This window comes from Pleurodeles waltl, chromosome 5 (genome assembly GCF_031143425.1).
Source record: "Pleurodeles waltl isolate 20211129_DDA chromosome 5, aPleWal1.hap1.20221129, whole genome shotgun sequence".
In the NCBI taxonomy this organism is placed as follows: domain Eukaryota; kingdom Metazoa; phylum Chordata; class Amphibia; order Caudata; family Salamandridae; genus Pleurodeles; species Pleurodeles waltl.
The window spans coordinates 746,759,260-746,781,060 of NC_090444.1; the positions used below are offsets into that span (position 1 = coordinate 746,759,260).

General features: G+C 46.6%; 1 protein-coding gene across 1 annotated transcript in view; it reads left to right on the forward strand.

Moving 5' to 3' along the window:
- The window catches only part of BUB1 (BUB1 mitotic checkpoint serine/threonine kinase), a 640,511-nt gene that overhangs the window by 200,732 nt on the left and 417,978 nt on the right, over window positions 1–21,801 (forward strand). The window contains exon 14 of the mRNA XM_069234708.1: window positions 1,393–1,486. Coding sequence (XP_069090809.1) covers window positions 1,393–1,486 — 94 coding nt within the window. The remainder of the gene's footprint in view (window positions 1–1,392; window positions 1,487–21,801) is intronic.

Here is a 21,801-nt window from a genome sequence, read left to right on the forward strand (position 1 = left end):
GCTGGAGATATTCGCAGTTGCTGCTTTTGCAGTTTTGCTGGCCTGCCAGTTGGTAATTGCTGACACTACTTTGTGAGACATTTATGACAGCTACAGGCATAGGCACCCACATTCACCAGGAAGTTTGGGAGAGAGGTGTATATGGACAGAGACAATTACATTATGGCAGTATTAAAGGAAGTGATACGTGATTGCTTCATTACCACTTCACACGGTTTCAATACAATGACATAAATAGTTGCTAAGACTAGAATGCAAAGCCGAGCTACTATAGGATGAGGCAGTAAATGATGAAAGCTGCAGTGTTTTCCTAGTGGAAACCATGATTGAATTCCTCAAATCCTCAGTCTTTTCTATAAATAGCAAATACATGGTCGGACAACACTTGATAGTATGTGTTATTTTTGGGTGCAAATTTGCATTTCCAGACTGGCATTGTTATGGGTGGGTACCAGCTTTAGAATGACGACAGCGGGGTAAGAGTGGACTTTTGGGATAGACAATTATATTAATCTATTATTTCGGACTAAATTAATAAATACTGTTCACAAAAAATAATGGAGATAGCAAAAAGTGAATCCCATTGAGGGAACCAGAAATGCCAAATACTAGAGACCCATTAAGAAGCTAAAGCTACAAACAGGGCCCCCTAGCATTACACAAGTATGCATGAAAGACATTTAAGGGGCCTAACTAACTTCGATTTATTGATACATAGGACATAGCCCAGGTACCCCAGCCAAAAATAGTCTGAGATTGCTTGTAATCCTGTTGAGAGGAAGCTTGGCCTTGCACTATCTGAACTGACCTTTGTGCGGCTGGGCCAAGTGTGACTTGCACATGATTGTTCCCTGTGTGCAATGGCATATAAAAGCAAAAAATAATGACTGATTTGGCCCAGATTCCAGTCCTATTTTTGTGCTGCTGTGACCATCATTGACTGCATCTTGGTGCAAGGACCTTTCCTGATAAAACTTCATAAACGCAAAACTGTAATTCATCTACATGTTAACGTTGCCTGGAATAAGGTGGACTGAAGGCCACGTACTCCACTAATTACTTTGGAATAGTGACCTCTTTTAAAAGGTCTTTGGTCTTACTTTCGTTTTTCTAAAATACTGCAAGCTTTTTAGTGTAGTTGATAAATGAGCTGTTATGTATGTGTCTATCTTTGAGTGGTGCGCCTTGGTAGACCATCTGTATAAAGTAGTTTGTGCTTCAAGAAATGTGGTCATAATACAACTATTTTACTCTCTATCCAGATTTTGTTTTTGGCTTTCGGGAATTAGAGTTGCATATTATCCCTTTGTGTTGTCTTTCTTGGTATAACCCCAAAATTTAGTTCATTTGAAATCTTTGTTGACGTGTAATGTACATTTCATTTTATTGCAGGCAACTCCAATTTTAAAGGAGTTTTGGGGACCCTTGATGTTCCTGCTGCCTTTTCAATCTTTGAGGACGATCTTGTGAAGAAAGCAAATGAAGGGTAAATGCCTTTACAATTACTAATCAACATAAGATGCTCTTTAGTCAAACGTTGAACGCCTCATGCAACATAACATATATGCGTTTCGGACCACATTACTTTTTGAAATGAGCAATTTTTCTAGGGCTACATTCAGTTTGGGGTAATTACCGAAACAGCCTAATCGCCCTTTAAAAAGCCCACTCTGTGCAGACGTCAGGAAAAAAACGACATTCCTTTTATTAGACAGTTTATTTTCATGATGTGTGTATGTATGATGACTATTCACTCTGTTAAATAGTGGGTATGAACTGCCTTAGAAATTGTTAATGCTGGGATTTATCGGAGTACTAATGAAAGCTCAGCTAAGGCAGATAAATGAAACAGCTGACTGAGCTAAAAAGGATTACAACAAGTTATATTTTCCCATAAGGTCCTCGTCATCAAACTGCATTCTGTTAAGATGGTAAAATTCCAAAATGAAGAATTCTAGCCAGACAAAATACAGCTGATGAAACTTCATTTTGGGGAAAGGACATAAAGAAGAAATAGATTTGACACAAAAATATGATTTTGTGGAAAAGGTATTCCAGGCCCAGGTTTGACTATCTCTTAACAAATGAAAACAATTCTCAAAATACCTGTTGCACTAGGGATTCTAAAAGCAAATATTTATTAAGAAAAAAAAGTTACAGTAGCCGGAGTTCGCCCATGGCCCATGCTATTGTGACCCAGTAATGACAGAACAAAATGAACAAAGGGGAGTGGGGATTGAGGTTGGAGGTGGTTACTTAGATGTGGTCAGAGAGCTGTTAGAAGGGTTTTATATTAAAAAAAAGTACTCTGTGACAGAGAGGGAGGGGAAAGAAGTGGATGTGCACAAGGGGTTAAAAGGCAAGTAGTGCGTGAACAGACAGGAATATAACGTGGGGCACCTTTAAAAAGAGACTAAGTGGAAAATATGTAAAGCGGAAGGCTTGTAGGAGCGGGGCAACTACCTTTTCTTTTACAAAAATTAAATGGGATATACAACCTGGAAGACCTAAAAGTCACCAAGAAGGGCATTCTTCAGGTCAGTTTTGTCCGCATGGTGAAAGCCATTCTAGATGGAAAGATATGACAAAAATCAGTGCAAACCCATTTCTTATGATTGTATTTTTGTTAAATATACATAAAACAGCTCAAATATATTCCTGTTGGTTGCCTCTACTAAACCACAGCATAACCCGGATATCTCGTCCACTAAAGGATATGTTTCAGATGTTGTGGTTGCTCCAAGTAGGCAAGCCTCCAGGAAAGATCTACTAACCGGGCCAGGGCAAATCTCCAGAGAATTTCCATGGGGCATATTTTCACCTAAAATAGTGGGGAGGCGGGCGGCGTACCAGTTAGAAATCCCAGGTAGATTTGTGTGCTAGTCCCATGAAATGTCATTTCTATTTGGGTTCTAGTCTGTATATCTGAGCAAAATCTGCACGCGGCTTACCCTTCTGAATTCTAACTTGGGGGAGTATCAAGTCCTCTGGCTCAGAGTCCCACCAGTGTGGACCTGGTTGGAGGGGTCTGCCAGGATAAAAATATTTAAGGAGGCGTCATCAGTTTTAGACTCTACTGCCACCAGCAGTGTTTCCCATCTAGCAAGTCTCATGGCCCCTTTCCAGTTGTAGTGTTGTCATAATATGCTTCCAGTAGAGTGTGATTGTGTATCATGACCATACCATGTTTATGAAGTTTTCGACTGACTCTGCGTATAGTAAGTTTGTAGATAGTTGAACTCCTAGTATTTGAAGCGCAGATTCCTCGTTGCGCTATTGGTGTATCTTAGAGTCTTGTCCCAGTCAGTATCTGTGACCAGGCTGTTAAGTGGCTCTTCTCATTTGTTTGAGTGAGTCAAGAGACCTGTGGAGCAGTGCAGAGATCGACCCTAGAGTAGTTTTATAGCTCAGACTGCAGCACTGTGAGTCAGGAGGTTGTGCACTGTGGTGTTCACTGGAGGTTCTTCCTAGCTGTCTGTGATGGTTCCCATTAGTGCACTATGAGTGTGGAAGTGGCCCTGTATCAGTTCCCAGTTGACTGTCAAGGGGTTGCTGGTGTGAAGGGTGCAGTTGCAGAAAAGATCCCCAGCAGTGAGCACCCTTGTATCTGTCCCTGCTCGATGATTATTGTGCATTGTCAGCGCTTTAATTTACGGAGGGAGCCAGAGTGGTATTTCTATCTAGAACATATACCCCTCCACCTGCACCTCCCTAGAGGCATCGGTGGGTGGTGGTTGCTTCCAGGGTATCCATAGCACAGAAATATGACTGCTCCAGGGAAGTTACCTTCCCAATTCCTTCATACATGAACACCTCTTAAGGTCAATTCCTGAGCTTACATGGCCTCACTAGGGTCATTTCCATTTATGGAAGTAGAAGCCTCACACATCTAATTGTCATGTCCTACTCCCCACCCTGGTAGAATCAATACCACCAGGGCGGACTCCGCCGTCTGACTCCTCTGAGCATATGGGAGTTCTTGATAAAAAATTTACTTGAAAAAAAAAAAAGACCGGGATCGAGACTTATAAGAATACCTTGTGTTTACCCCTGGTAATTCCTTTACTAGTGGCAAGCACAAGTATTTTGATAAAACATACAGTGAGAACACAATAGTGATGATTTTTGTCACCTATTTAAGGCAATATGTTTCTGCCGATCCTTACAAGCCCCTAAGGGTCTCAGGCATTCATCAAGGCCAAGGATCCCTATTCACCAAAATGTTTTAAAACTCTAGTGCACCCTACAAGACATTGTGTGGAGAGTCAGCAAAGAGTCCTAGCTTCCATACGGTTACAGCTACATAGGGCACCTGTAAGTATATACAGCACAAGAAATCACACCAGTTCTGCCCTTGATTTAATACAACCCACTAATAAACACAGTGTCCACATGTGAAAATGCACATTTCCACTCCAAACAGTGACACACGGTGATTGAAAATAGGCTAATGCATGAATCCAATTTCAGAAACCTGTGCAAACCCCACTAGAGGATTTATGGGGTGAACAATACTTCTGTTTCGAATACACCTATACATTCTTACCCTGAATTAGAGGGCTTCTCATTTCATGGTCCATGATCAGGGCGATGCCGTTTGTAGTCACACCCTAAGGAAGCACAAAACTGCATGGACAAATTTTGTTTACATGTTACAGTCCGTCACGGATTATATCTTTACTAAAAGGTTAGGCTGTTAATGTCATTAATGTATATGGGAACCATATTCACACAGGAGGGGAAAAACAAATTACGAGGAGCCTATAACTCCTGCTGCCTTCTGGTGGGGCTAGTATTCCCAAAGTATCCCGCAATCAGCGAGGCCAGGGAGCCAATCTTACAATCACAACAACACTATTATATCTATATTGTCCTTAGGAACCCATAAAAAAAAAAAAATCTTAAACTTAAACAACTTTCAGGGGACGAAGAGACAATTTAGATGACTGAAGGAAATAACTGCACGAAATAGCCAAAAGAAAAACCTCCCGCATTGAGAAGCTGCTTCTTAACAATAGGCTAGAGCATCAAAGTAACCACTCTGATCCCCCCGTACTTACTTTGTCAAAAAGAGCGCCTGCTTGACACACCTATCTCATCCCCGCATCAGGCCGGACTAGTATCTGGGCTCCTTTCCCCCTATCATTTTAAAGCTGAGCTCTGGTCTTCTCCATTCGCTGCAGCTGTGAACTGTAAACACAACTCCAGCTGTATCCATTTTTTTTTTTACCAAAGGAAGTCTGTGTAATGGAGTTCTAAACACCCAGGATGCTGGAGAATGTAATCCATCATAGCTCCCCCACTCGAATATGCCTAGACTGACCTAACCAGTCTGATTTTTTTAAACGGCACGTGAAATTACATTCATACTGCTGTACGTAAAACCAGGGAAGTCAATCCATGTAGTTCACGTCATTAATCACACTGCCGGGTCACTCTGAATACTATTATTTTTAAAACACTCAAGCCCTCAATATCAGACACAAGTATAGCATTGGAGACCATGGAATACATTATAAAATAAGGAGGAAATTAGAGGATTCACTCTATCCCATAACAGTTAAGGTAGATAAAGGAAGGAAAATAAAAAGGGGTTACCTACGAGGAGGGAGAGAGAGAAAAAACAAGGGAGGGAAAGAAAATAACTAGAATTTCTTTATTTATTATACAGGACCTTATCAGGGCTATTCACAAATACACATTTCTGCTGGTCCTGTCATTTTCCAGGTATGACTTTGTACAATGTGATAGAGGCTAGCGCTTTCTGTAGGTCTTTATATATGGCAACAACACCCCTGCTCCCCCGTACCCCAAGCCAATAGAGCCGACTACTGCAATTTATTGTCTACCGGTTACTGCAACGTGGCCAAAGCAACTCTGCCCCTGCCTGAGCCCCAGATCAACTGACAGTAAAGCGCTGATGTCTTGAAAAACTGGTTGGTAGTAGCAGCGGTAGAAAAGTAGTAAAGGAATTTGGGCAACAACAACATCTTAGCTATTGCTGCCCTGCCCATTTGTGATAGTGGTTAGTTGCAACAGAAGGTCATAAATGGTCAGGCACTGCGTAGTAAGACAGCCATTTTGCCACTGTGTATATAGCCTGGTTTAATCTCTATGAACTTGTACCCCCAAATAACAGAATCTTTCCGCTTCCCAAGGTAGCATTGCGGATAGTGCCAGCTACACGGTCAGTACAGTCCCCAAGTTCAGTAGGGTGTTATGGGCTGCTTCTACAGCCAAGCACCACTTGGGGATCAGGGGAGCATGCATGGACCAGTCTTAAGGTAATCGATAGGTGGTTGTAGTCCTAAGCTGTTCGCGCCAAGTATTGTGCCTCCTCAGCCTCCCAAGTCATCTCAACATCTTCTGGGATCCTTGTATACCGGGGAATAGAAAGAAATAGTCCCTGCTGTTGGGTTGAAGGCCCCTCCAGGTGTCGTTAAATTACCACTACTCAGCCAGGCTGAAAAGTTGCTAGCTGGTAATGGGGGTAGGGATTGAAGGTCCCACTCAAGAGTGAGTGCACCCTGTTTCAATCAATCATGAACCAAATTAAAGTCCCCTCTCCAAAGCTGTGCCATCTCTGAGACAAAGACAGTGGTGCCAAAGTGTCCAAGAATTGCATTTCCTGACATTGAGAGCGTAAAGGCTAGCCAAGACCAATGTGCTGCCCTCCACTGTGTCCCCCAGCACTGTGAAGCAGTCTTCTGCATCTGCATGGGAAATGTGTGTAACATATGGAATGCCCTGCACTATTGAAACTGCTGTTCCTTTGGAAAATAAGGAATAGGCTGTATCCTAAAGCTGGACAGGTCACACCTCTTCTTCCTCAGTTTCGCTAATTCAGAGAGATTTAGGTGCATTTCTTGAACAAAGGCTGTCTCAGACTAATGCCTTTAAGTATGAAAGGACAGGGTGCTTCTGAGCCACTGACCCCAGACCTCTAATGTTTTAGGTGACACACTTGAGAGCAGCCGTCAACTTAGTGATTAGTGCTTGTGTCTTTATCACCCCTCCCATTGAAGTGGTCCAACAACATGCCCTGTAGCAGTGACGATGAATACCTGACATCCTCCCCATGTCAGCAGTGGTACCATACCCGATATCCCCTGAATTGGGTACAAACTGGAGAGTACGGACAGAGTAAACTCTGACCCCAGGCCTAGGCATATAAACGTTCCCGGCCACCCAAACTTGTAACCAAAGGACAACAAGAAACTTCCAAATGGATAGGGATATGCGCAAGGTCCACTCGGTTGATGTTGGTGATGCGTATCACACGAGGGCAGGCATGAGTTGTACGTGGAGCTCATGGGTGTGCCCCTCCTGCAGTGTTTTGTTCGTTTCGGGTGAGAAATTGGTTCTTTCATCCCCAGAATTATCCAGAGTTAATGCTCCACTGCAGCTGTAGCCCCACAGCGAGCATCAGTCAGGGTGTTTATGCATATGTGTCCTTAGTATTGTGCTTCGCCCTCCAACATCCCTGTTGCCCTTTCCACCATGGTGCCACATCATCCAATGCCATGAAAGGGGTGGGGTCGTGCTGCTGGTGTAGGTGGTCAAGTAGCAGGGCATATTCCAAAGTCACCTGTTCCTTTGAAGGTTTAACCATTAACCATTGGCTGCCTACAAGTGTCTATTGTCTCTGCATGATTTCAGGTGGTGTTTATCTGAAATGTCCACTCCAATGGTTTCCAACCAATGCCAAACCTCCTGCCGGGTGTCAAAGTTTCTTGCTGTTGTGCACAATACGTAGCTTGGCTGGGTAGACCTCAAAACCATTCTCTTTTACCCCCACCTTTATTGGCATAGCCCTAACTGCTATTTAACTATCTCAAGAGCTATAATTCTGTTATTTAATTGTCCTATTTCAAGTTATCCTGGATTTAATTCTGTAAATATGTAGTATTTTTCTGTATAACCTTGTATCTTTTCTAATTTCTCAAAATATATTTTATGTAATTAATAGGTACGATGTAGATAAGTAACTTGTCATGAGTAACCACGTACTATAAATTTGTTTTCTACTACTGTGTTTCTCTCAATTTCTCTTGAACGTTTATCATTCTATTGTAAAGCGCTCCAACACCCTTGGATAAGGTCTGCAATATATATAAATAAATACATAGCGTATACAGGATTTCCAGTTGATATAGCTTCCATTTGACCAATAGGAATGAGCCGTGCTGTTTCTGTATTTCTGTTGTGTAGTCTGACTATTTGTACCATGCCTTCTCCTATGCACCAGGACCATGTATCCTTGCACACTGAAGGACCCGGTCTCTATAATTCAATAGTCATGTGACAGTTGCATGCAGTGGTGCTCCGGGCGGAGGTGGCATCATTAGTACCATGTGGGCCTGCCTGACAGATAGTCTGCGGTTTCCCTCTCCTCAGCAGTTCACATGCCGTTGTAGGAGGAGTTTGGTAGGGTTGGTGTCCTAGCAGTGCACGCAGGGTATGATTGCTTGTCAGTAATTGCTGGAGCCTCACATTGCATCACTGCTGTCGCCCTGGTCGTATGCTCCCCAGCGCAGCTGCCATCTTGGTTGCCTAGCTGTAATTACCTTGATTTTCCAATCATAAGTCAGAGCCCTCTCCGTGCGTTGATCGGAGCAGTTACTGGTCGCTGCATAATTCAGATGGTAGGGTCCCCACCACAGGGGCCACCATACGTGTCGTTTGGCAGGATTTCAGGTGGAACGGGGCAAAAAGCCCGGGAGCTCCCTTGGGTTGCTTTGTAATCCTTCGTGATCTCCCCCACACCAAGTACACAATAAACTTAACTGTATATTAAATAATTAGTTGAAAGTAGGACATCTGCGGGACTGGGAAATGGGCTGAGGTATTCATTCATAGTAGCGAGACAGACATTCGAGTCAAGTTGCCTTCCTTTTGGGGTGATGATCGGGGGGGAATAGGAACACATAAAGCTGATGTGGAGAATTGGTATATTGAGGAAGTGATGTGGGTAGAGACATTGGATGCGCAGCTCTAGGGCACTGGAATGTACCCTTTTAAACCTACTTGCTTAATCCCTAGTGTATTTCACCTAATATTTTTTTGCAAAAAAGTAGACCACTCAAATTGGCCTCCCTGAGTCGGGTTCACTGAAAATTAATTTCAGGTTGTGCCATTGTCCATTTAAGTCGGTAGCGATGACGGTTGTTGCCCCCAGCTCCCCAACCATATATTCACCTTACAACCTTTCTGCTTAGCAGCTTATTTCTGGTGGTGAATATGAAGTTTCCTCTCACAATGTCTGCATAGTTGGTGCTTTGCTCAGAGAACAGAATGTTTTTTGTGGACAGAACAGATTCTCACATAAGTGGTTTCACTTCATCACAGTGAAGCAATTCACCTCTGGAAGAGAATTTAAGTCCTACATTTCACTTTTAACTTAAGCAGAGGACTTGCCTTACAATGTTTTCTTGATCAGCTGGACTGCTCTCTGTTAGAAATGGGGTCTCTAGTTGGCAGTCGTTTTGCACCCTGTACAAGTAGGGATCCGCACTCTAGTCAGGATAAGAGAGAGACCCGCTCAGATAACCCCTGCTCACCCCCTTGGTAGCTTGGCACAAGCAGTCAGGCTTATCTCAGAAGCAATGTGTAAAGCATTTGCACATAACATACAGTAATAAGGGAAAACACTACAAAATGACACCACACCAGTTTTAGAAAAATTGCCAATATTAATATGTGTAAAACAAGCCCAAAACGATAAAAATCCAACCTACAGTGTTAAAGATATGAATTTTGCAAGATGTACTCAAAAATATAATTTCTTGAAGGTGAAAGCTCCACCTGGGGCTATCACGGCATTGTGATCAACAAAACCAACAGTTCCGGCCAGCCATGATGTTGCAGGCCAGCTACGGTGTTGGGAAGACCCGCAAAACAGTACCTTTGGAATTGCAGTGAGTTGAGATCCTCGCAATGAGCTCCGGAGAGCATCGCCACGGGGGTCGTTGGTCCCTTAAAGTCACGTGCGTTGCAGATCAAATCCCGGGCTGATGAAGTCAGGAGCGATGGAGTCGGGGCTGGGATGTGAAGTGGGACGATGCGATGTGCGGTGCCCACAGGTCATGGTGCAGGCAGCGGCTCGGTGACGGCGTCTAGCGGCGTCGGTAAGACCAGGGCTGCGGTGTGAAAGCAGGGTGATGTGACGTGTGGTGTCACCAGGTCACGGTGCAGGCAGCGTTGTTGTTGTTGCTTAAGCGCTGTTGTCGGTAGATCCAAGCCAGCTGTGCGGGATGGGACGGTGCTTCGTGACCCTCACAAGCGGTGCCCACAGGCCACGGTACAGGCAGGGATGCCTGGTGATAACATTGGAGTTGATGGTGCTGCGGTGGAGTGACGGGATGTGCTTTGTGTTTGTCACGAGCGGTGTCCATAGGCCACTGTGCAGGCAGCGGTGTTAGTGCCAGCAGGAGCGGTGTTGTTGGGGATGCCCAGGCTGTGGTGAGCAGGCGATGTCTGAGTGCGGGGCCCACAGATCGCAGTGCGAGCAGCGGCTCGGGGAAGTCGTCCTATGACTGCGTCGGTGAAACCAGGGTCGCTGTGCGAAGTGGGGCAGTGCAGTTTCGTGTTGCGTCAGCTGGTCACGGTGCAGGCCAGCGGCGTCATTGGCGGCGTCAGACAGCGCCCCGTAAGTTCCTGTGCGTGGTAGCAGTCTTCAGATTCTTTTTTCCGCCGTTGGGTCTGGAAGCCTAAGAAGAAGCTCTCAACAGTAAGATTTCTCCATGTGGCAAGAGAATAAAGCAAGGTCGGGGTCATGGAGAACACCCTTTTAAAGTTTTGCCCGAACTGCCATCACAATTTCTCACAGCGTGATGTGTACGAAGTCTGCAACCTCTGATTGTTGAGAAACCACAGGAGGGGCAACGACTGTGAGGCCTATGCTGCATTTGTGCCGAAGACTCTGAAAGCTTGTTGCAAACAGAGAGAACATCATGCAGCAATGTTCAGCCAAAAACCACAACCGTCCCTGAAGGGCCTAGGCCTCTCCAGCGCCAACAAAGAACAAGCCGGGGGTGCAGAATCAACACACGGGGATCAGACATAGAAATCCTTGGGGGGGGACACTCAAAGGAAACGTGTGGCAAAAATATCGGCAAAGGACGCTGAGAAAAAAACCTGAGAAGGTAAGAAGATCACCGAAACCCTCAGAGAAGCTGGTTCCTCGAAAAGAAGCCACACAAGTCAGCCCCAACGCCCAAGAAAATGGCGATTGAGTGCCAGCCGCAAAACAAAGAGGCCCACGCATCTCAGTACAGGGAGACCGATGAAGGTATAATGTCGAAACAGATAAAACCCACTGCACAGCGAGAACCCCTGAAAGAGACCCCAAAACTTTCGGTGGAGGGCCAGACTGCTCTGAAAAAGAGAGCATCCTCGACGCAGGACCTTGAAAAGGCCTTGGAGGTGGAGAAGAAAAGGTGAAGGCTGGAAGCCGTAATTGCGACACTTCGGCACAAGAAGGAGTTCAACGAGACACTGAGGGAATTCAGAATCCCAAACAAGCCCTCCACGACGGTAGAAGAGACCACCTTAGAAGCCCCTGCAACACCAGAACCACATGGGGAAGAGATTGAGGAAGTCTTCTATGCCCCTAAAGAGGAGGAAGCTATGGGATTTTTCGAGGAAGACTAGAATGACCTCGAAACAGAAAGCCCAGAAGAGATAGAAAACTACCCCACTAGGCCTTTACCCCCAGACTACATCACTTTCTACAGTGGCCACATCAAACGAGCTGCCAAAACTTATGGAATATCCTTGAAGGAGGAGAAAGGAGACTCTTGCTTCCTCCTACAAACCCTTATGCCAACCAGTAAGGGAAACCTGTATCTTCCTATGCTAACTAGCATTCTGGACCATGGCAAGGAAGCTTTCATAGAACCATCCTCCAGAAAAACCATAACACAGAGAATACAGAAGAAGTACAAACCTTCTTCGAAGAATCCCAATACATCCAAGGAAGTACTGTGGCAGACTCCATCATTGTCACTATGACCAGAATGAGAAGTAATGTCCATACCTCCACAGGACCACCTCCAGAGAAGGAAAGCAAAAGACTGGACATGGTAGGGAGGAAGGTGGAAAGAGAAGTGGCACTGTAATGGTGTTCAGCCAATTCATTCTAATGTCCTCCTCAACAGGTATGGCCACCAACAATAGGATGCAATACAGGAGCTAATGAAAAAACTCCCAGAAAAGGATCAGAGAAGGGCCAGAACGATAATTCAGGAGGGGGGAAATATCTCTAACATCTGTTTAAAATTGGCATTACATTCAGCAGATACTGCTAGCAGACAAATGTGTACGGGCATAACCCTCAGAAGACATGCCTGGCTCAGCATCTCGGGCTTTAAACCCTATGTTAAGGCAGTGAGTGCTCTACAATACAGAAGTACTTTCAGGAGATGAAATGCACCCAGAAGACCCTCAGGAAGAGTACCGTTCCTAACGGGGCAGCAGCAATCTGTTAACAAGAAATGGCAACACCCCGCACGGTAGCCCTTTCCTAGTAGAGGAAGGGCCACAGGCCAAACCCCCGGAGGCGGTTGAGGAACTTCAAAGTGACTCAAATTCTGTCTCAGACCCGCACACACCACCAGTGGTAGACGAGAATGGACAAAAATAACGACAAGTGGGTTTTAAACGTGGTACACCACAGTTACTGTTTAGAACTAACAAGTCCTCAAATACCAAGATGACCAAAAGAGAAGAAGTAGCAGGAAAAAGAACTGGTACAGCTAAGAAAGGCGAAAAGGATTCATACTGCAAAATGAAATGGTTACTTACCAGTAGGAGTACTTTTGCAGCCTGAAGAGTGTTCAGGATTCACATGCGACCTACCTACCTCCCCAAAATGAGAAGAAGACAAACAGGTGGGGAAGAGGTGAGATATGAAAATAAACTGAAGAGGAAACATAAGAAAGAGAAGAACAAGAACAGAAAAGAACCTGAAGATGGCTACCATGCACAGGAACTTCCATGGCACCATCTGATGTCACAAAGAGGGTGTACCAAGCACCAAATGGTGGTTGACCATGCCAAAGAGGGTAAAAAAAAACAGACAATTCCGGACCCAACCACTAGATGGCGAAATAATGCACAGCATGTAAATTCCAGAAAACTCTTCTGGCTGCAAAACTACTTCTATTGACAAGTAACCATTTAATTTTCTTTTCGCTGAAGTGGTATTCTTTTTTTGGTAGAGATAAGATGGTTATTTAGTGTGTATGCTGAAGCCTCGTCCTACCCATGATAATGCCAAGACCCATGTGAGGAAATGGGGTGTTTTTATATGGTGTGGTCTTGTGACCCCACAGTGTAATACTTACCAACCTCCTTTAACACCAGTAGGTTTCAGTGTGTCGAACCCTCAGCTAAATCTGGGGGTAACCGTGGCACTGAGCAGCAAGACTTACACAGAGGAATTAGTATAAAACACTTAAACAGCACCAAAGCAATTAAAGGTACAGAATTTACAACAATGAATAAATCAAGACTGCTCACTTAACTGCAAACAAGCACTAGCAAATTCAATAAATGTGACAGCACAACTTTTTACTGAAGAATGTTTCTAGGTGTAATGTGGTCACTTGAAGTCACTGACTGGGACCTTCCTACAAGCACTCCTCGGTTGACAAATTTGTTGCAGGGGTTCTGGTTATAGGGTTGATTCCCCACAAGGTTCTCTCCGGTCCAGCCAAGTCAAGTTGCCACTGGACTACCAGCCGCCTGGTGTTGCGGTCACAGGCCAATTCTTCCTGGGTCAATGGCTCATCCTCTAAGGGTCCCAGCAGGTTTCTGATAGCACTCCTGGGCTCAGCAGACTCTGGTGCAACTCTGCGTTTAGTCTTGTTCCCTAGTGCTGCACAGCGGTTGTGATAGTGGCTTAGAGTTTGAGCTACCAACTTATCCAGCAGGCTTCTTCAGCTGTTTTGTCTCTGTGCTCTGAACAGGAGGCCAGTCGGCTGGCCTTGGAGTCTCTTGGCTTTTCTGTGCTCTGGGAATAACTTCTCCTTCAGCAGGGCACTGCAGGCACTGTCCCTCTTCGCTAGCCACCAGATGCAGTTCTCAGTAGTGCAGCCTTTTTGATAGTCCCTTGTCCCTCGGTGTAGCAGGGCCGTCCTTCGAGTCTCCTTCCAGATCATTTGCTATCTGAGGTTGGGGTGCTCGGAAAATGCCCCTACAGCAGGATGCGGTTGGGAGCCAAGCTACCAGATTCTCTCCCACCTGGTGACCAGTTTCTGTGGAATCTGGCACCTGGCTATCCCAGAATACACCATGCCCACTCCCAAGATGGTGAAACACCATTCTTCTTGTGTGGACCTCACTAGTCAGCCCTGGGATGTGACTACCTCAGGGCTACATGCACCTGGGGAAACTGGTGTGGCCACTGGTTCCCCCTCTTTGCTCTCCATGCCAGTCTTTCTGCCTGAACAGTGGGGCAGCCCTCCACCCTATTGTTACACATTTGGCCTTCTAAGGCGGCTTCCGCCTTTGAAACCTACCTTTTGGGGCTAACATTCATGTGGCTTCCTACTGGAAGGAGCTAACCCCTCCTTGGCCTGCAGTCTCTCATTGTTCCCTTTTCAAGGGTCGTTGACATGTCACCCCGATAGGGCACAAAGCTGTCTCAAAGAACAGGCTCCATGGGTACCTCGAAGGGCAGAGGAGTTTTAAAGACAACAAAGTAGCAGCTTTGTAATAGCTGCACAGTGCAATAAGTGACATTAATGTCCACTTGACAATCAAGTTGAGCTTAATGTAAACAGTTGTTTCATACCTTAGAGCTCCCACTTTGGGCTTATGATTCAAGAGTCAGCTGAGGGATAAGTGTGTAATCCTGCATTTGCCAATTAGGCACCCAAGCCTTTCCACAGTAAAAATGGCAGTTTTCAATTTTTACTGCCAGAACATGTAAACTACATGTGTCATATGTTGCACCCTGCTTTAGAACTCAGTAGGCTTGGCAGCGGGGTGACTTTACATATGAACAGGAGAAGTGGAAGTTTTCCCACTGCAAAGTTAGACTAGCAGTGCACAACTGCTCTACCAGTCCGTAGTGGCAGACTCTGAGGGATTTGTTTTACTTGGGGGACCTCCAGAATGGCACAACCAGTGCTTAAATTCTGGATGTACCCCTCTAATTTACATGCCCTGGGTTACATTTATTAGGGACTGACAGGTAAGTTAGCTATTTCCAGTTGGGGACAGCCAATTTGACATAACCTTTAGGGTCCGGGCACTGGCACTGAGGTCTGGTTAGCATGCTCCCGAGCACTCTGAGTTGGAAAACCAGGCGCATTAGTCCAAAAATTTGGGGGTGACTGTAGGGCGCTGGCTCTTTATTTAGTGGACCACAAGAGGTGCGCTGTGTAAAGATTCCAAACAAACCCCACAGGAATTACAGAGGCCCAAATGGCACCCCAAATGCTATCTTTTGAGGAAGTGTGTGCGAGCAGTTAGGCATATCAAAGGGTAGTGCTAAACAAGCATTGTTCTTACGATGGCAGTAAACGAGGCACACTCAATAAACAAATACAACACCACTTTCTAAAAATAACACATACCTTCATATAAATTTTGATACCTAGATCATCTGAATCGGGTGAGTACTTTTAAAGTTATGAATCTTTACAGTTTTCAAAAGTTGACAGTGCAATTTTTAGAGTGGTAATTTTATCCTATGGAGAAAAAACATACACTGCAAACTGCTGCTGGGCAGCAACTTACAGGACCCATCTTCAGGTGTTAAGATAAGTATGGGGCAAGGTCCACGGCAGCACCAAAAAGTCATTTTGAGAGGCACTGCGGCATCCAGATGCGGAGGTGCTTTTCAGTCTTGGGTGCCCCTAATATTATCCTATAGGAAAGGAACAGACACTGCACACGGGTACTTAGCCATGACTTTCAGGACTGGGCTTGAAGTGAGCATGGGGCAAAGTCCAGGACCACACCAACAGTTCACCTCAGGTTGCTCTGTGGTGTCTGGGTGTAGAGTTGTGTTACAGCGTCGGGTGACCCACTCACTTCAATGGAAATTGGTCCAGTCATAAAGAGGCTGCAGGCAGGGACTGGGCGGCCACTCCGGGGCAACCGGTAGGTTGAGATTCGACCCTTGAAATCCTGGGGCACGTAGGGACACCTTTGGCCCACTTCTCCTCCGGGTGTGGGTCTTGGGTGCAGTGGTGCCTTTTGGCATCGTGTTACGGTGCAGGGGATACTTGAGGTTGGAGTGGGCCTTCAGAAAGAGGCTGCAGGAGCCATTGGGAAGTCCACAGTGGGCGAACCCAAAATGGACTTCATCTCTTAAGGGCGTGGGGATCGTTTTGACACTGTTGGCCCACTTCTGCGCAGGCTAGGTGGCTCGGGTGCTGTGGGAATGTCCGGCTTTGGATTATTGGCGGTCCTGGTCCTCACAGTTCTTTCTTTTGGGTTGCCTGCGTATGCAGGAAAGCAGCTCCTCTGCTCCAAGGGAGTTCTTGGTGGTTTGCAAAGCACTGGCAGCTCTTCCGGTTTCTTGGATTCTACAGCAGTAGTGTTTAGAGGAAACCTCAAAAGCTTCCTACTCATAGGAAGGAGAGACTGCCAGGAGGAGCAGCTCAGTAGTGGTCCTGGTGTGTGGAACACCCAGAATAATCCAACTACCAAGTAGGAGCATCACCAGGAACGATCTGTGTTGACCTGTCCGGTATACTAGCATATATGTTTTTTGTAGTGAACGGCACAAAAACATCGGGCAACGTAACAACATGCTGTATGGCACCCCCACAGTGCACCCTAAGGATTGGTGCTGCATACATGTGCTGCAATCGCCGAGGAACTACTAAGGGGCAGTCTGTCCCAGGCTGAAGGCCATAACTACAAAATGATGATGCGTTCAACTGTCAGATGAGCAAGGCTGCTACTGAGGTGGGCAGCACCAAAGAAGACACCTGCAGTGTAATCTGATGTGCACATCCAGTGCCAGCCAAGCCAGAGCTTCATAGAGCAGGTAATGGGTCTTGGTCTTCAGATACAGAAACACTGTAGTGCAAACGCACAAAGATAATACTGCAGCAGGAGGTTTTTGTTACTAGTGAGACTATTTGGGCTAAGAACTGTTAGACTAACCTACTGGTTAATGACTTTGTCCCTATTCCTAATCTTGCCTTAATTTAGATTGTCACGGAACTAAAGCAGTGGCCTTATGAGGACAAATACATCACCTTTCCACCAATAATATATAATTTAAGATGCAAGAATCCCTCCAATAGATGCACTGACAGAAAGGCCTTCTGGTTTACCACCGACCTCCACGAATCTAAGCAAAGCTGCCGAAGACTCGAAAGAAAGTGGTGCCAAGATCTGACTCTGGCCAACCACGCAGCCTTCATAAATGCCATCTGCAGACACCACCAACTCATCCGAGCCACCAAAAGAACCGCCTTCAAAGACCGAATCAACAACAACACACACAGCCACCAGGAGCTCTTCAACATTGTGAAGGAACTCTCCCAAAGACATCCTGCCATCCCAAGACCTCTGCGACTCCCTAGCCTCTTACTTCCACCGCAAGATTGCAGACATCCACGACAGCTTCAGCACCCATGCCCCCCTCCCCCCCAACCACCAACACCACAGATTCACCTCCGACCAACCTCTTGCTCTCCTGGACCCCCGCCAACAACAGTGACACCATCGGAATCTTGAACACCATCCACTCTGGCTCACCATCTGACCCCTGCCCTCACCACATCCTCAACAAAGCAAGCTCCGTCATCGCACCCCAACTATGGAAGATCATCAACAGCTCCTTCGAGTCTGCCACCTCCCCGGAGAGCTGGAAACATGCCGAGATCAGCGCCCTCCTCAAACAATCCAAGGCGGACCCAAAGGGACCTCAAGAACTTCCGGCCTACCTCCCTGCTCCCCATCTCGGCAAAGTCATAGAGAAGGCCGGCAACAGACAACTAACCTGCTTCCTAGAGGAGAACCGCACCCTGGACCCTTCCCAATCCGGATTCCGCAACAACCCCAACACCGAAACCACCCTTATCGCTGCCACCGGCAACATCAGAACCATACTGGACAGCAGCAAAACTGCGGCCCTCATTCTCCTGGACCTCTCGGCTGCGTTCGACACCATCTGCCACCTCACCCTACGCTCACGCCTCAGCAATGCTGGAATCTGTGACAGAGCCCTGGATTGCGTCACCTCCTTTCTCACCGGCAGAACCAAGATGCAACCTAGGATTCATCTTGGACCCCTCACTATCCATGACCCAGCAAGTCAACGCCATCTCCTCCTCCTGCTTCAACACCCTCCGCATGCTCCGAAAGATATACAAATGGATACCCTCCGAAACCAGAAGAACAGTCACCAAAGCCCTGGTAAGCAGCAAGCTGGACTACGGCAATGCCCTCTATGCAGAAACCACGGCTAAACTCCAGAAGAGGCTGCAACGCATCCAGAACGCCTCCGCGCGCCTCATCCTGGACATCCCGCGCCACTGCCACATCACAGACTACCTGAAAAACCTGCATTGGCTCCCAGTCAACAAGAGAATCACCTTCAAACTCCTCACCCACAAAGCACTGCACAACACCAGACCAGAATACCCCAACAGACGACTCTCCTTCTACACCCCGACCCCGCATCTCCGCTCCGCCGACCTCGTTCTCTCAACCGTCCCATGTGTCCACAGAACTACAACCAGCTGTAGATCATTCTCGCACCTCGCCGCCAAAACGTGGAACACTCTTCCCACCCACCTGTGCCAAACTAAAGACCTCCTTACCTTCAGGAAACTTCTCAAGACCTGGCTGTTCGAGCAGTAGCAGCACCTCCCCTCTCCCCTCCTCTGCACCTTGAGACCTTCATAGGTGATTAGTGCGCTTTACAAGCCCTTGATTGATTGATTGATTAGTGAGGCACTTTTATTTTGTGTTTTCTTTTATATTGTAATAAACGCATCATACACTATGCAGAAAAAGATTCAAACCACAATGATTTTCAACCTATCTCATCAACCCAAACAAATAATAAAATTGTCCATCTTATACACACAATTCCCAATACTGCATTCAAACGTTGACAGCCGGATATGTACAGCCCATCTTGTTTGGTCTGTCTATAAGATATTCCATGCTCTCATGACCTTATTGCCATCTCCCCCACTTAACTCATATACACACACTCTGGGTATTGACTGACGGTCTTGTAATACTTTTATGCAATGTCTTGATTTTTTCAGACTGGACTCCTTATTTTCAGAAAGGTGTTGACGCGATTTGGCCTAGTGTGTAATGGCCTCTTCAGGGCGATATAAGTTGCGTGTGTACCCTATCACCATATTTCATGGGTGAGCCACATGTTTACACAAATTACAGAGTTGCTTGCTGACTACTTGTGCGCACTTGTCCTGCTCGTTCAGTCTCTTGGAGTTGACGCCCTAGTTTGTCCAGGAATTTAACCAGTAAATGTATATAGAGACCCATCCCAGAGGAGAAAAACTTCCACAGAAAAACATTTTTTTTGTTAGAAAAACCCTCACCCACCAGGGTTACCCCTTGGTGGCATTCTTCATCATTGGGTTGCTTCCTGTTGTGCCGCAGAACGAGGCGTGCTGCGACTGACGGAATACGTTTACTGAAGCTTCAAGGAGTTAAGACCCTCCCCTTTAACCCTCCTTCTCCCCCCTTTGTTTAGCCGGCATTTAACCAGCCTTGCAGCGGAGCTGCACATTGTCCCCTTTGAATCCAGCCAGAATCGCCAGTCTGCACCTGCACAGCCCTCTTTGAAGCTAAACTGGTCGTAGAAGCTTTTTACAGTCCATCGTAGTGCTTTTGCAGAGACATATCTGGTGGACCAGTGTTTCTAGAGCCAGCCCGCAGAGTCGACAGATGCCCGTCATATTACCTTGCGTCCACCTGGGGAGAGGCAGCCCATTCGGCATTTTGGAAAAGCTGCTTTAGTCCGTGGGTTGACTGCTGCCCCCAGGTAGGTTTGTGGGACAGGAGTATCATATCATGACAATCTAATCTGGCCTCGGATCTATTTCCAGGGTGAAGACCTGTAAGGGCGGAATACCTGCCCTCACCTCACGCAGTTAAGGGTGCCTCTGGCTTTGGGTAACTAGTGGAATAAATGTCTCCTCCACGGTCTCTGGAGACGCCTTGCTTCCGTATGTGTAATGATGTGATTTCTGCAAAAGTGCGATGTCACTATGCTTAAGGAGGGAATATACCTTATAGAGCTCATGGATGTATATGATAGAATATCCCTTGTTAGTTCCAGTGGGGGAGGGAGAGGGGTTAGATAATGTAGACTCCTTGTGATGTTGAGGACACCAGTGGAGGGGGGGGGGGTGAGCATGTGCCATTGTGACAGTACAAGTGAGGAAGCTAGATACCAACGTGGTATCAGCTTTCAATAATACAATAGGTGACAGGCTCAATGCTCATTGTCCAAACTACATAATGGAACTTCCAACACAGGAATGGGCGTGTTAAGTGGCAATGGAGAGCCTAGTCCAGAGCGGGCTCATATAGGGTAGGATATCGTGGATCACAGTTTGAGAGTGGCTGGTGAAGGGTGCGGCAACCACTAGAGAAAGCAAAAAGACAACCCCTCTACCCCCAGGGCCATCCTCTGGTGTGACAAAGGTAAGAAGGGAGGTCCGGTATTGTGCCGGCTCAGTAACTACAGTGTCCAAAAGGCTATCTTTAGTTCTGAAACTGGGTAGGTAGAGAGGAGAGAGTGGGGTCAGTGGTGGTGAGCGGATGTCATCAGCCCTCTGTGGAGTCACCTGCAGCAAAGGGCAAAGGTGGCAAGGGGTTAGGGAGGAAGAGGGTGGTGCTCCCAGAGCAGGCAAGTGTCACAGTTGCTATGTCCAGAGCTGAGCACTGATTGTGTTGGACCTGTGAGGGAAAGGATGTGGTCTGTATCAGTGGCACCCATGCTGGGCCCCTCTGGGACCCATGACTGCGTCTCTGGTGTGATCCAGAGGGAAGACCCTGGGATCCCTCGTGCCCTGGTAACACCTCCTGGGCCTCCTCCCATCTGTAGGCATCCTTCGGATCTGTAAAAGCAGTGGGATTACTGTTCTGCAATAACTTTAGGCTTTCCAGGGAAGAGCAGGTCTTACCTCAGGCCAAGCTCACAGAGTAGTCGCTTACCTCCCAAAAAGGAGGCCATTTTTGTATGTACCACTAGCATGTACTCTGGAAAAATGAGAATTTTATGACTGTTGTTGAGGGATAGGGTCTGACTGTTTGCCCATATGCAGGATATCGTCTCAGTCTTTATAATAGTGGATCATGGCAACAGGGTCGGATTGGGAGGTCAGGAACTCGGGCTCCTGGCCTGTATTGTTTTCACCCTCAGTGCCTTGTCTGTAAACCCGGCTTCCAGAAACACCTCATACAAAGCAATGCTGCCGTAGCTTAGAACGTGTGTATTCAACACACATCCTGGCTGCCCCATTCTCATGCACAGAATGGCAGTCGGCTGGCCTCGTCGAGTGTGAGCCGTTTGCCGCCTCTGAATTGACCATGGGTTAGAAGCCTATATGTCCCTTATATAAGTGCGAGGAACTGCACTGTGATTGGTGGAGGTGTGGGGGAGTGGGGCGAGGGGATGGGTTGGAATAAAGCAGCCCTGTGGTTCAGGTGCCCTGAGTGGTCTGCTATCAACTGGGACATCCAGTGCCTTTGGGCATCAAAGCACCATTTTGCATGACTCTGACCTCTCGGTTTCAAGCTGCCAACAGTGCTGTCATGGGTGAGGCCAGGGGCTATTGTGGG